Source organism: Gavia stellata, chromosome 2 (assembly GCF_030936135.1).
Source record: "Gavia stellata isolate bGavSte3 chromosome 2, bGavSte3.hap2, whole genome shotgun sequence".
Classification (NCBI taxonomy): Eukaryota; Metazoa; Chordata; class Aves; order Gaviiformes; family Gaviidae; genus Gavia; species Gavia stellata.
The window spans coordinates 38,482,055-38,495,298 of NC_082595.1; the positions used below are offsets into that span (position 1 = coordinate 38,482,055).

A 13,244-nucleotide genomic window follows, 5' to 3' on the forward strand; every position below is an offset into this window, starting at 1 on the left:
CACATATCCAACTGTAGCCAAAAGTATTAAGCTATAAGCTAATCTTTAGTCAGCTAAGCATTCAAAAAGGTTTGTCCACTGTCACTGCCATGAGTGCTTAAGCTGCTAGCTTTTTCTTCAGACTAAATAGTGTTGCAGACTTTTACAAAATCTAGAACTGTAGTTCTTATTTGTCTTGTTCTGAGGTTTAGTTTATTACTTTCAAAATACTGAGCATTGAGAGAGATCTTTTGTGACATTAAAAGAAACGGTTTGCATGAAGATATATATACAAAAATTAAGAAGTAGATTGCACCATGCGTTCTGAATTTGCTCCCAAAGGCTAATACCATGGACTTAATTTTTACTATGGCAGGTTTTTGAAAGTCTATCTGTTCTACCGCCAGTGAGTAGTAATAGGAGAAACATGAATCTTGTGTGCAGCCTTGTTGTTTTGGGATTGGGTAATGTGCTGAACTTTAAGACTTCTGATTTTTAAGACAGAGTGACTGAATAGGGAAAAATGACAAAAAAAAAAAAAATTGTCTGACCTTTTAAACCAGGTTTGAGGCTGAAAGTGCTGAGCTCCTGAACTGGATTTCAAAATCAAAATCTGCCATTCAGGCCACAGACATCAAAGAGTACAAGAAGATGAGAGAGACTTCAAACATGAAAGAAAAGTTGAAGGTAAAATGGGGAGATAGAGTGTTCCAGTGAATAGTGTATTTTGTCTCTAAGCTGGCTGTCAGCTGAAGGTGTGGGCTGATCCACGTGCTTCATGGGGATTAAGTCCTTTAGTTAAATAGTTTCAGAACTGGACATACATGGAAATCTCTGACCAGCTGGACACAAACTTTTGCTGGTGTTGAGTTGCACAATCCACAGGAAATTTTAAAAGCATGTATTACTGATGTCTCCTTTGGAGTTCTGATGAATGTCTGTCTTCAGGATCAGTATCTTTTCCACTAAGCGGCATATTTTGACTTCATGTTTCACAGTTGGAGATGGACTTGATTGACACCACTTTTTATAATTTTGGCAGAGATGGGCCAGTGGGCTACTCAGAGACCCCTTGAATCATGCTGTGATAGTCTGCACACGCTGTACCACCCAGGGTCCAAAGTGGTCCATTGTTAAAATGCTTGGACACGTTGTCGTTTGCTCTATTAATTTTGGAGAAAACCTGATGGTTACAACTCATGTATGATATAACTGACTTGAAAGACAGAATATATAATTTTACAGGATCCTGTGGGAGCCATGAAATAACCATTTTACCTTCTATTCCTTCTGTTTCAGGAATGTATTCTTGCCTTTTTTGGTCCTTGAGCATTCTTTGTTAATGAAGGCTTACTGGAGCTTTAGCAGGACCTGAACCTGCTTTTGAAATTGAAGACAATACTTAAAAATATCTATAAGGGGACTCCTTCTCAATGCTGTAGTGCAAAATGGTGCCAGTAGGAATGTTTGGGATGGCAGTACTGTTGGAAATAAAAACTAAAACAACCCTCCCAATAGTTTATTTATAGATCTTTATGAACGTTTGTAGCCCTTTATAAAACAGGCTCCAAGATGAACACCAGGTTCCCATAAAGAGCACTGTTTTTAAATAATTGGGCTCTAAGTGGGTAGGACAGTGTTTGTTCTTCCTAACTGTGTAAATAAATGCATGCTGCTTCTGAATTTACTGTACCAGGTCTAAACCAGAGTAATGACCTTGGACATCATTTTTGAAAAGATTTTAATTTGGAGATACTTCGTTGTAATCTCGGAGGTTATTGAAGTTGTGGCCTTGTGGCCAAGGAACTCATCTTTCCTCTGTGGATGTATTCTACCTCTTGGCTCACACAGGAACATTCACCAATATGTATGACTTGAGGGAGGAACTTGTTCCTCTAAAAATCTTAGTAATCATATAGGATTCCCCTCACCATTTCTTTATAAAGGAGAGAAAAACACTAGAGCTTACGAGAGTCAATTACTAGTATGCTGTAGTTCTTGCTAGCTGGACTTGTAGGAAACAGGTGGTTGTTCCCTTCTACTGGAAATCTCAGCAGAGACTGTAGAGGCAAAGGGACTATTTAAGAAAGGTCTTTTCTCCACTGATTCAAATTAAATAATTACAATTTTTGATCACATGTGACTTGTTTTGGCTGGTGTCCCAATATCTGATTTCACATAGCAGGATTATCAACCCTTTCAACAATATTTTATTCCTGGTGGTGTTGTACTAGTCTTTTGCCTGGTACTTGTGAGAGCTAACTCCTTTTGCATTTGTTTTCCGAACAAACAGTGCTAATAATATGTGTCTTAGAAGGTGCTGCATCCAAGAAAAATGGAATGTGTTTTGGGTAGTAGTGGTAAAATACATGTTACCCCCGGACAGGGGCAGAAGTCAAGAAAAATGACCCTCTCTGAAACTGTATTCTTTGGGGTTCACTTTGCAGTTGATCGAAACAGAAAGTGTTGAAAAAAGCCAGAAGTTAGATGAACTGAAACGAAGTGGACATACTCTTTTGGATCAAATGGGAAAGGGTAAGTAGCTTTAAGGTTTTTCTGTTTTGTGATTTAAGCAGATGAGTTGCTGGGAAATGATACAGAAATATGCTATCGCCAGTTAAGCATCACAATATATTTCTTCCCTCTCCCTCCATTTTCTTTCCTTCAGAGACACTGGTCGTTGGTACTAGTTATTGATGTGTGTTTTGTTTCTATTAAAGCTTGTAGAAAAGCAGTATTAATATTCTTTGCTTAATGTGTGTGTGTTCATTTGCAACCTTTTAAGGGTTATTTTTATTGAAATAGAAATAATTTCTTAATGGCAGTAATATGCTTTTGGGGAAGGAGTTGGTTTAATTTTAAGTTGTGTGGAGATTTTAAGTATAAAATTTTAATATAACTGTCTTGAAGTGGAAAATTTGAAACCAAATTTAGGCTTGATAAATGTGTGTATATCTCTATTCATAGTTTTCTCTATTTCTGTAAAATCTGTCAGTATATTTTGATGATACAGTCACAATTTATGGCTCAAAGGCAAGAGAAGCCTACATGCTTGAGAAAATGATTGTCAATTAAAACACTTATCCCTGGAAACTTATAATTAACATCAGTGAAAGTTGAATCTTTAAGCCTTGCCAAAATCTTCCTTCATGATATGACAAAACTCCATCAGTGAAATGTGACTTTCTCCATAAAAGAGCTGTTCATATCATCCAGAGACAGTCTTTTAGATCTGCTATGCACTTGGCTTCTGGTGAAGTTGCTGCAACTGGTAGCATTCAGACAGGTGAAAGGATGGTATCACTGTCCTTCTTACTGACCAGCATCCCTTTTGGAAAATGTTGATTTCAATTGGATTTTCCAACTGTCACTTTTTTTTTCCACCCAGCCCCTTTGCCTGGATGCCCCAGTCTGCTAAGCATCTCCAGTCCTCCCCTCCTTTCCTACGACAGCTGAAGTTTTTTACAGTGTGTGTCATAGTGGCTTCCAGCATCAGCTTCAGGGCTGATTTGACCTGGAGTTTGGGTTATAAAACTTTGTAGCTGTTCTTGTCTTCAAACCTGGACAGAGATCCACCCTTTCTCTTTCTTTTATAAACCCCTCCAGCTGTGATAGGTCATGGCTATGAAACCAGTATCTGTGGATCATAATGAGAAATGCATAGTTCAAAAACTGGTTTGTATCAGCAAAAATAAGATACAGAAATGGCTTCCTAATTGTTTGCCATCTTAAAGTTTGGGATTTATAGAAAATAACCAAGCTACAGCCCCTGGCTTTGTTAGGGTCTGCTAGTATGTTTTGTCCAGCTCAGAATGACAGCCCTTCTCTCCACAACTGGACCCAGCCATATCTGTGTGGAATAATGCACAGCACTGGCATGTGTGTGTATACATCCATGTCTGTCTTGAGGTGTGTACAGGCTGTGCTGTAACGGCAGTGACTGACTGGTGTGTGCATGCTCCTCTTCTGTGGCTGGTTGCAGCTGCTGTGCTTCTGTATTGTAGATGTGCCAAGTGTGCATGGCCAGTGTGTGAAGCACAGGGAGGATCTATTGAGCAGAACCTTCAAGTGCCCTTGCAGAAGCTGGCTGGCTGGCCTAGACCAGAGCACTGGGGTCCACTTATGCTAAAGCAGTGCAGCGAACAGACACCTCCATGTGAATCTCCTCCTTATACCCTGATCTAAATGACAGAACTGTTAAGTTCAAATGACTCAAGTATGCCTTATAAAAAGAAGGTGGTACCTTGAAAGAGAATCTGCATCAGAAGCTTGCAATGGCAAGAGTGTACTGTCGAATGCACGTTGCACTGAAATTCTCCATACATAGCAAAATTGTCAGTTACTTCTGGCACTTGAGGAACTAAACGAACAAGGAATGGGTGGGAGGTCTGTTCACTTCTGCTGCTACAACCTCAAGTAATGCAGTGATTTGTTGAAAAGGTGGTGTAGCAAGTGCTTCACGTAGTCACTGTGAGTGGGGAAATAACCTTGCATTTTGTCGTGTTGCTTTTGTAGCTATTTATATTACCTAATTATTAATCATGTGTGCATCCAATGTGGCATTGTTAGCTATTGCTCCTTCTCTCTTCCAGGCTGACAGGATTTCCATCTACCTTTTCAAAGAACTTATTGCTGCCTTCCAACTTGCTGCTTCCCTTTTTTTCTTTGTGGAGTCTAGAATAATTTAAAAAATAAATTCACTGGAAGCCTACTTAATTTAAGCTTATTTTACTTAAATCTACATATCAGCATTTAGACACAAATCATGAAGAGAGTCATGATAGTAGAATCAGCTCATCATTAGAAATTCAAACATTATCAAAGGGAAAGAATGGAAGTGGAATATTTCACTCTTCATTTTATTATTAATGTGGAAATAAAAAGCTGAAACACCGTTATTAATAAGTACAGTTTTATGGATAGTGCACTTGGAATCAAAGCATTTTGCATGTTAATGCAAATGTGTATCTGTATCTGAAGAGAGGAAAGGTTAAATGCCTGTTAATCAAAATGTGTTGCAGATAATCTAACAATAATTTATATAATCTTTTTAGAGGGACTTTCTACAGCGGGTATAAAAAGTGTGATGGAGAAACTGTTGTCAGGGTGGAAAGATATGGTTTTACATGTGGAAGAAGTGGCCAGAAAGATAAAGTATCAGGAAGATATAAATGCTTATTTTAAGGAAATGAGTGAGCTTGAGAAGACTGTAATTGAGAAGGATGTCTGGCTTAAAAATGACGCTTCTTCAGCATCCCAGCCTGCAGCAGTTCTGAAAGACTTATGTCAGGTAAGCCTGCAAAACTTGTTAATTTAGATTTGAAGCTGTTAGGAGCACAGAATACCCCAGAGGAGCTTAGCCTAGTAGTAATAAGGTAACTCAACATTTCTGAGGCATCCAGGGTGCCAGATTTGACTGGAAGATTTTGGTACCTGTGTCACAGGAGTACTTTAAAGTTGTTGCCCTAGTAATGTGGAGGAGCAAGTGTTTTGTTGTTTGTCTTAACAAGGCAAGTGTGAGAGTTGGTTTTGGTTTTAATCTTTTGCAGCAGGAGTTAACTCATCTTGTAAGCCTGAGTCCACGGTTGGAACACCTGAAAGCCACCTGCAAGGCACTCACCTCTCAGCCCATGCCTCCAAACTTCATTCAGGAGAGCTTGAATGGTTTTCTTGATCACTTCAAGGTGACTCATCAAAAACTAGAGGAATGTCACCAGCAGCTGAAGAAAGGTAAATATATATATTTTTTTAACGTAAGCCCTCCTGATACTTGTGTTCTGATTTTTTTTTTTTCTTGTTGTTTTGAGGTGATTGAAAACTCACTAAATTCTAGTAGAGTTTTCCTACTGATTCTGGGAGGCTTTGGGTCAGGCTGAGAAAATCTTTTTATTCACCTGAAAGAATATTTGTATGACCTCCTCTGTGCACACTACAAAATACATTGTTCCGTGGTGTTTAAAGTGATTATGCAAGGATGCAACATTCCTGAAACTACACTTAAGGAATTGGCAAAACATATTTAAGGTGGATAATATAGTTTGAAAAGCTGGCAAAAGTCTCTGGCACTTACAGAAATAAGTAATAATACTAGAAATAAAAAATGGAAGATTAAGAGAACCTTGTAAAATTGAAGTGTGCATGTGAAATTGTTTCTTTTTCATAGTTTTGTTGAGCATATTAGTCATACATAATTCCTTTTGGAAATTTCATCTTTGAAGTGATTTGGAATCTGCCTTATTTTTCAGGCACTTCCTACTTAGGTTTTTGTTGCGTTCAGAATTTCATTATGAGCATTCAAACCTGTCATGCTGGCTTCTAAAGGATTTTAAATGTAGTGCACAAAATATGTAGCTCTGTTAATGTTTTACAGCTGAATAGCAAGAGCACAGACCTATAAGGAGATTTTTTTCCTTAGTTTTCATTTTTTTTTCTGAGGAATTCAAGGAAGCGTTTTGCTAATGGCCCCAAATGGAAGAGCATTAACACTTTATGCTGTGTATAATAAAAATAGGCTCCATTACTAAATTGTTAGGCCATCTATATAATGTGTTGCACAAGGCCTACATGCTTTCATTATATCCATGCAGAAAACTGAATAAATAACATATCTGTCTGCCACACTCAAATTACAGGGTATGCTTTCATTTTTATTGTGAGGAATGATTATTTTATGACTGTTCCGAGTTCATGTACTTTTGAATAATTTTATTGGTATTGTGTATTTTGGTAATTATTACATGGTGTGACAAAAATACTCCTTATTTTTTCATGCCACACATCACTTGAGGCGTTATTAGTATATCTGAACCAGTTACTACTTAGTAAAAACACCTTATATCCTACTATGTTAAATTTGTGTGTTTTCTTTGAATGCTAATTTTTCTGCAGATTATATATTGCTAAAGAACAGAAGGAGATGTCAGTTTAGGGTTTCAGTTGTTTATCTACAGCATAGTTTTAATTGCTGTAAGGTAAAAGAACTTCCAGAGCCATATAATAGGGAGAAACAAGTGGTGGTGGCGCTTGAGCATTTGTGAACTTGGCAGACTTAGACTGACAGAAGTCCAGCTCCTTTCATGGCTCTTCTTTTGAGCCTCTGAAAATTCCCTGATGGAGTGGTACTCAGTCCCACCTCTATGGGCATTTTTTTATAGGAATTGTGACTTAATTATTTTTGTCAATGGGAGGCCTTTTAAACTATTTTCTTCTCCTTCAGGGTTTGCTGTAGTTTAGTGACAGTGCACCTATTTGCTTTCTACTGAACTCTTCCCCCCCGCCTCCCCCCGTTTAAACTGATCCTGGCTTTTTGAGAAGAGGAAACTTAGATAACTCTCTCTCCAGAAATGTTGACTCATTCTGTAGTTATAAATGGTGTGACAGTTCTGACAGTAAGCTGTTGAAAAGCTACCTGGTGAGTCAGAACAAGGCTTAGATTAATTTTGGCTTGTGGCAGTGACAGAATTGCTTAGGAATCCAAGGCCACAGAATGAGCATACCACAGTATGGGTTTTACAACTGAAATCCTGTTTGCTGCAGTTTTTCTAAATCTGTGGAATCCCAGAAAGGAGGCAGCACCTCACTCTGGCATTTCGGAATGAAAACGTCAGAGGGCTGGCTCGAGCAAAATCTGAGATGCAGTCAAAGATTGCAAGTGGATACACCATCCAAACTTGAATTCTCTTTTCAGTCTTCCCAGATAGTGTCTCTGATCTGGGAACAGGCTGAAAGCTGCTATTTTTGTATGTTTGTGTGTGTGTATGCATATAAAAATGACCCCCCCCCCCCCCCAAATCCTACTACTACACTAACACATATTTTATGTGCGTTTATATATAAAATACTAGCGCTTATATATAGTTACTATGGTGTGTATATTTAACTTTATATGTAATATATGGCTATTATATATGCTATACTTTATTCTATATATGGTAGATATCAGTTTGTGTGTTTGCCTATAAATAATAGCTCTGTCTAAAACTTTTTAAAATGAAAAATACTACATTGTGGGGATTTAGGCATGCAAAAGCCCATGTACTATTGATTCCACCACCTCGCCCACCCCAAGAGATTTAGGTGCTTAAGTGTATACGAAAATTCTAAACATGGGATTGAGTTTTTAAATATTTTTTTGGGGGGGAGATTGTCATTGTGTGTTTATTATTATATTCTATATAATACCTGTTTAATACCGATTTATATATTATATATAGATCTAATTTTTTTAAAAGGAAAAAACATTGCAGCAGAAGAGTTTTTTTAGCTCTTGGAAGGTCTCGGCAGGATTCAACGTACAAGTATATCTCACATGATTTCTTGTTTCTGAATGATTCTGATAATTTTGATTATGTTCACATCTTCTATAATTTGGGTCTCGTGTCTATTTCCTTACCTTGTATGTTGTTACATTACTCTTTTTAACTGTACCAGAGACAGAAAGCCAGCCGAGCCAGGACTATGTGGACTCCCTGCAGCGGCTGAAGGACACGCTGAGCGAGCTGGAGGGCAAGCAGCAGTCCATCGCCAGTGGACTGAGCGACCCCAGTAAGGTTGAGAAGGCCCTGAAGCAGGCAAAGGTAACTCTTAACCTTTGCACTGAAATGAGGGAGTTGCTTATTCGGCTACTGTCATCCTCCTTTCTCCTGCCTTGTTTTCAGTGGGGTAACTAAAACGTTACTCAGAGGGAAGTCGATCGGGAAGCAGTGTGTGGAAGTGGCCTCTGGGGTTGCTTGCTGAAAGCTGGTTCACCACGGGCTGCTGAGGGAGGTGTCCAGGGGAGGGTTGGGTATCTCTGAGCCCACAGACTTCGCAGCTTCGCTTGCTGCCTGTGCCAGGACGTAAGGCCAAGAGAGCCGGGACTGCTCAGCCGGGGGACGAGGAGGCTCTGAGGGATATTCTCTGAAGTGCTGCAGCACCTCAGACCACTTTGGTGGCCTCCCCAGGCTCTTCCCAGTGTGTCCATGTTTTTCTTGTGCTGAGGATCCCCAAATGATGTCAGGGCCCCAGGAGCATCCCCCTTCTAGGAACTTGGTTGGATCAGGTTGGTGACATGACCCAAGGTCTGCTCCCTTTGCTGCTGAGTGTGGTTGTGAGGGAAGCCAGGAGCTGGGCCCTGTGCTTCCCTCCCTTGGGAGCTGCCTTTCAGCTCTCCCTGCCTGAACTGCACCATGGCCGCCTGGCAGCCATGCCCGGTCTGCTCAGGTGTGCTGTGCTGGGGAGGCTGTGTCCTTCCCGTGCAGCAGTGGGGACTCCCTGGCTCTGCCTTCCCAGTGAGGCCATGGTGTGCAGGCTTGTAACCCTCTCCTTCAAGCACTGGGTATAGCCTACCCAGACATGGGGTGCCTGCCTGCTTAACTGTCCCTGAGGTTCAGCTGGTTAACAAATACATCCCGGTTCATCCTGCTCAGCTGTTATGAAGGAGTAACTGTAGTCCTGTGACCTCCAGATTGCCTTTCAAAGAGAAACAGTGCTTGCAAGCTGTAAAGGTAATTGATGCATGAATTCTGTCCAGTAGAAACGTATATTGTTTCCTATTATGAGCCTATAAAGGCTATATAAAGGCAATCTATAGATGACAGTTGCTTTGTAAATAACAGTTGCTGGGGCGGGGCTGGAGTGAGGGGAGAGAATCATGCATCTCTAGTACTTGTTGGGTTTTGTTTTTTTCTCTTTAAAAAAACACAGACAAATACTTCCTGCCCCCTCCACTGCCCCCCACTGTTTTTGTGGAATCATGCTTAATTCAGAAACATGTATTTTTCCCTGTGTGGTGACATAAGAGGGCTGCAGGTGACTCTGGAGGAGCTCTTGGAACTCCAGTTGCTACGTGGGGAGAAGCTGTGTCTCTCTTCCTATCCTTCTCTATTCAGCAGAGAGTGATCAAATAGGTATTTTTAAAAGCCCATTAAACAGGAGTGTTAGTGCTTTGTTTTTTTGAACCAGCAGATAAAAAGAAGTTCCGAGTTCATTGGTTTTCTCTTTTAATGTTGCTTCTGTATTGTTTAGAGTTGGCAGAGATTTTTCTGGTCCATACACTGGCTGAATTGCAATGGTGTTTAGTCTTTGGAGGCTTGTCTTTTCCTACTTCTGTCCGAATTCCTCCTCCCCCTTTTCTTCAGAGACTAATTAACCTGAAAGGACATACCATGCCAGTCTGGGAGCTTTAGAGAGTGTGATGGGAGATGGGAACAAACTGTAGATGATGAGCTGCATGTGGACCTAGGATTGTCCAGCTCCTTCTTCTGCACTGTAACAGGCACTGATATGCTTCAGGCATAGACCCAAGCCAGGGATTGACTCAGTCTGTGGCCCCCTGCACAGAAACCTCTTGTTGGCAGAAACATACATCCCTCTTCCCAATCTCATTGCTACCTCACTACCTATCTTTTTAGAGGAAACAGTACACTTTATCCTGTTTCTTTCCTGTAAATACAAAGTAAAATTGAGAAAAACATATTGAAAAGAAGATTCTTCCTCAGTAAAATACAGTAAAATATGTGCACACATCCCACATGTACACATTAAATGTATATACTAGCAAAGTTAAATTCATGAAATTAGTAATGGTTTCATCTGTTCATTCCAAATTTCTCTCTTAAACAAATTTTAAGCAGGATAACCAAAATGACCAGTTTAATGAAGTGGCAGTATTTTTTATGTCTTGGCTTATACCTTCAGCTGTTATTTTTCCTTAATATTAGGAAATTAGCTATTTCAGCTCAAGTGACTCTTCATATCAGCAATGCAGTAGTGAATATATTCAGATTGTATCCTCCCTGTATATCAGTTGGAAGAGTAGCTTTCAAAACTCAAGTATCCAGACCTTTCATTGCAGCTAGATGTTATAATAATATTACTTTACAAAACTCGGGAGGGCACACTCAGACTGTTTGTGTGGGCTCTATTGCTTGTTTTCTTTTTAAAAAAAATAATAAATCTTATCTGTGGAGGGAATGAAAAAACTGAGGTCCTGGTATGTCTACGTTGCAGTTTCTTTTGTGACTGCAGTTTCGTGTAGCCATTGCTTTGCTAACTTGAGTGCCAGTACTGCACAGCACAGGAGAGGCATAGGTGCCTGGGTGTGTTTCAGCTGTGTGGCCAAGCTTTACAACCCATTCTGTAATTTTTGCTACTGCACCAGTAGAGCAGCTGAAGGTGTTTTGCTGCTTAAAAGGTTGTTTGGACATCTCTGCTGCTGTAACTGCAGTAACTGGAATATCAGTCTTCACTGAATCTGTGCTCTGAACAACAAAACCTTTCATGCAGTTGTATGTAAGTGTGTACCTGTTCTATGGCTAACTCTGGAAGCAGACATATATTTTTTTCCTTTTTTTTTTTTCTTGTAGACCGTTTGTGAGACACTGGAAGCCCAGAAGCCCAGGGTAGATAAACTTGCTGAAGAAACAAAGGCTTTGGAGAAATATGCTTCTTCGGATATAAAAAAGGTCTACATGCAAGACTTCAAGCATGTGCAGGGACACTGGGACAAGTTAAAGCTCAGGATTTCCAAAGATGTTAAACTACTGGAGGAAATTACGTCCAAGTTGAGAATATTTGAGGTAAAATGAAAGGATCTTTTTGTTACATAACTCAGTTGTTTTAGAGCCCTTTCTTTGTGTGTCTGCAGGAGTCCAGATGATACTGACTGAGAAGTGAAACATTGATGGGCCACTAGTCTGGCAGAGTCTGGGAGCATATATAGTGTATTTGTAGCAGGGTAGCAGAGCACTTTTAACATGCCCAGGATATTACTTTATCTTCTAATAGAATGACTTTTCACATAAAATTAGCATTCCTTTTCTTTTAATACAAGAAGTAAAGGTTAGACTAAAGTCAAGGGTATATCTGCTGTGCTTGATCACATGAGGGGCAGTGCCCTCTGTTGCGGTTGATGTCAGATGCCCAATGCCTTACTAGTTTGACATCTAAAATTGAAATTCCATACCTGCTACAGAAAGCCTGCTCCTTCATATACACACACACATATATATGAAGTCCTGCATGACAGAATATCCTAATGTTTTAAAAATGAAGGGATTAAAAGCAGGAGTATTTAAAGGGTATTTAGATGTTTAACCCGTTGATAGAGAGGGGAGACAGAAGTCCTTAGTAACTTAGCCAGGGTTGACTTAGTATTTACTGGTTAGATGGATTTCTTTGTTTGCTTTAAGTCCCTTCTGTAGACTTATTTATATTCCTCTGGGGAGAGGAAAAAATAATGAAAAATAAATATATCATTATTTAGCCCATGGCAATATTATTGTGACCCAAAAGTTAAATAGGCACTAACCATTCTTCAGTATCAGCTTGAAAGTGTAAGCTGATCACAGCAGTATAAAAGCCCAAATAAAGTGCCGTTTTTTATCCCTAGAGTAATGTTTAACTAGACTTTAAATATGTTTCATAGTATTTTAATTTTCACGTTATATTTCAAACTTCAGAAAGCAAGAAGATGCTGTTAGAGGTTCTCTGTCTCTTGGGATGAAGGCACATGTGCATTAGCTAACAGAAATCTGTATTTTCACATGCATTAAACATATTTTAATGTGTGGAATTACTTACATTCCTTTCCATTTAACAGAGTATGTATCACACAATTTATATGCATAAGCAACTTGCTGCGTGCACCCTTTTCAGAACATTCGTGCCATGCATGCACACCACCACTTTTCCCCAAAAGTTTCTTTCAGTCTTGCTCTCCTTTCCCTCTGAAGCAGAAAACTGAATCCACTATCAAATAAAAGAGCAAACTTCAAATTAAGTGTGGGTTTTTTTATTTTAAGCCAGACGGGATCTTTAATGACTACTCAAGTATAGATGCGTGTTTAAACTGAAATTTATATTAGTAAGGCCATGTTGTTGACTTGCACAATGTTACAGTGAAAGTTGGACAAGCCGTTGCTGATTATGGTTCAGAAGTAGTAAAAGACTCAAGTCTTTTTTTTTAAAACCGCTAACCTGGAAGAAGTCATAGTAGGGGTAACAGATTGTAACTAAATGACAATTAAGAGCAGAGTGCACACTCATGCTCCCATGAAAAGTTTTACTTGGGGGAAAAAGGCTGGAGGGAAAAACTTGCTCCTGCTCATAAAGTGTTACTCGCTAATTTGTTTCAGGACTTGAGCTACTCCTAGCAGTGTGTGTGGGATGTGTGTGTATGAATAGCATAGGTGTGGTAGTCCAATCTAGGCTAGTGAACCTGTAAATGGAAGCCACAAACGAACCTATGAACGGAAGAAGGAACTGCAGGTTTTCAGAGGAAAAAT

At 39.5% G+C, this 13,244-nt stretch overlaps 1 protein-coding gene across 1 annotated transcript in view; it reads left to right on the forward strand.

The window, feature by feature from the left end:
• Positions 1-13,244, forward strand: part of UTRN (utrophin) — a 359,477-nt gene that overhangs the window by 65,135 nt on the left and 281,098 nt on the right. Inside the window, exons 17-22 of the mRNA XM_059833258.1 lie at positions 543-666; positions 2,427-2,514; positions 5,034-5,269; positions 5,529-5,709; positions 8,410-8,555; positions 11,325-11,537. Coding sequence (XP_059689241.1) covers positions 543-666; positions 2,427-2,514; positions 5,034-5,269; positions 5,529-5,709; positions 8,410-8,555; positions 11,325-11,537 — 988 coding nt within the window. The remainder of the gene's footprint in view (positions 1-542; positions 667-2,426; positions 2,515-5,033; positions 5,270-5,528; positions 5,710-8,409; positions 8,556-11,324; positions 11,538-13,244) is intronic.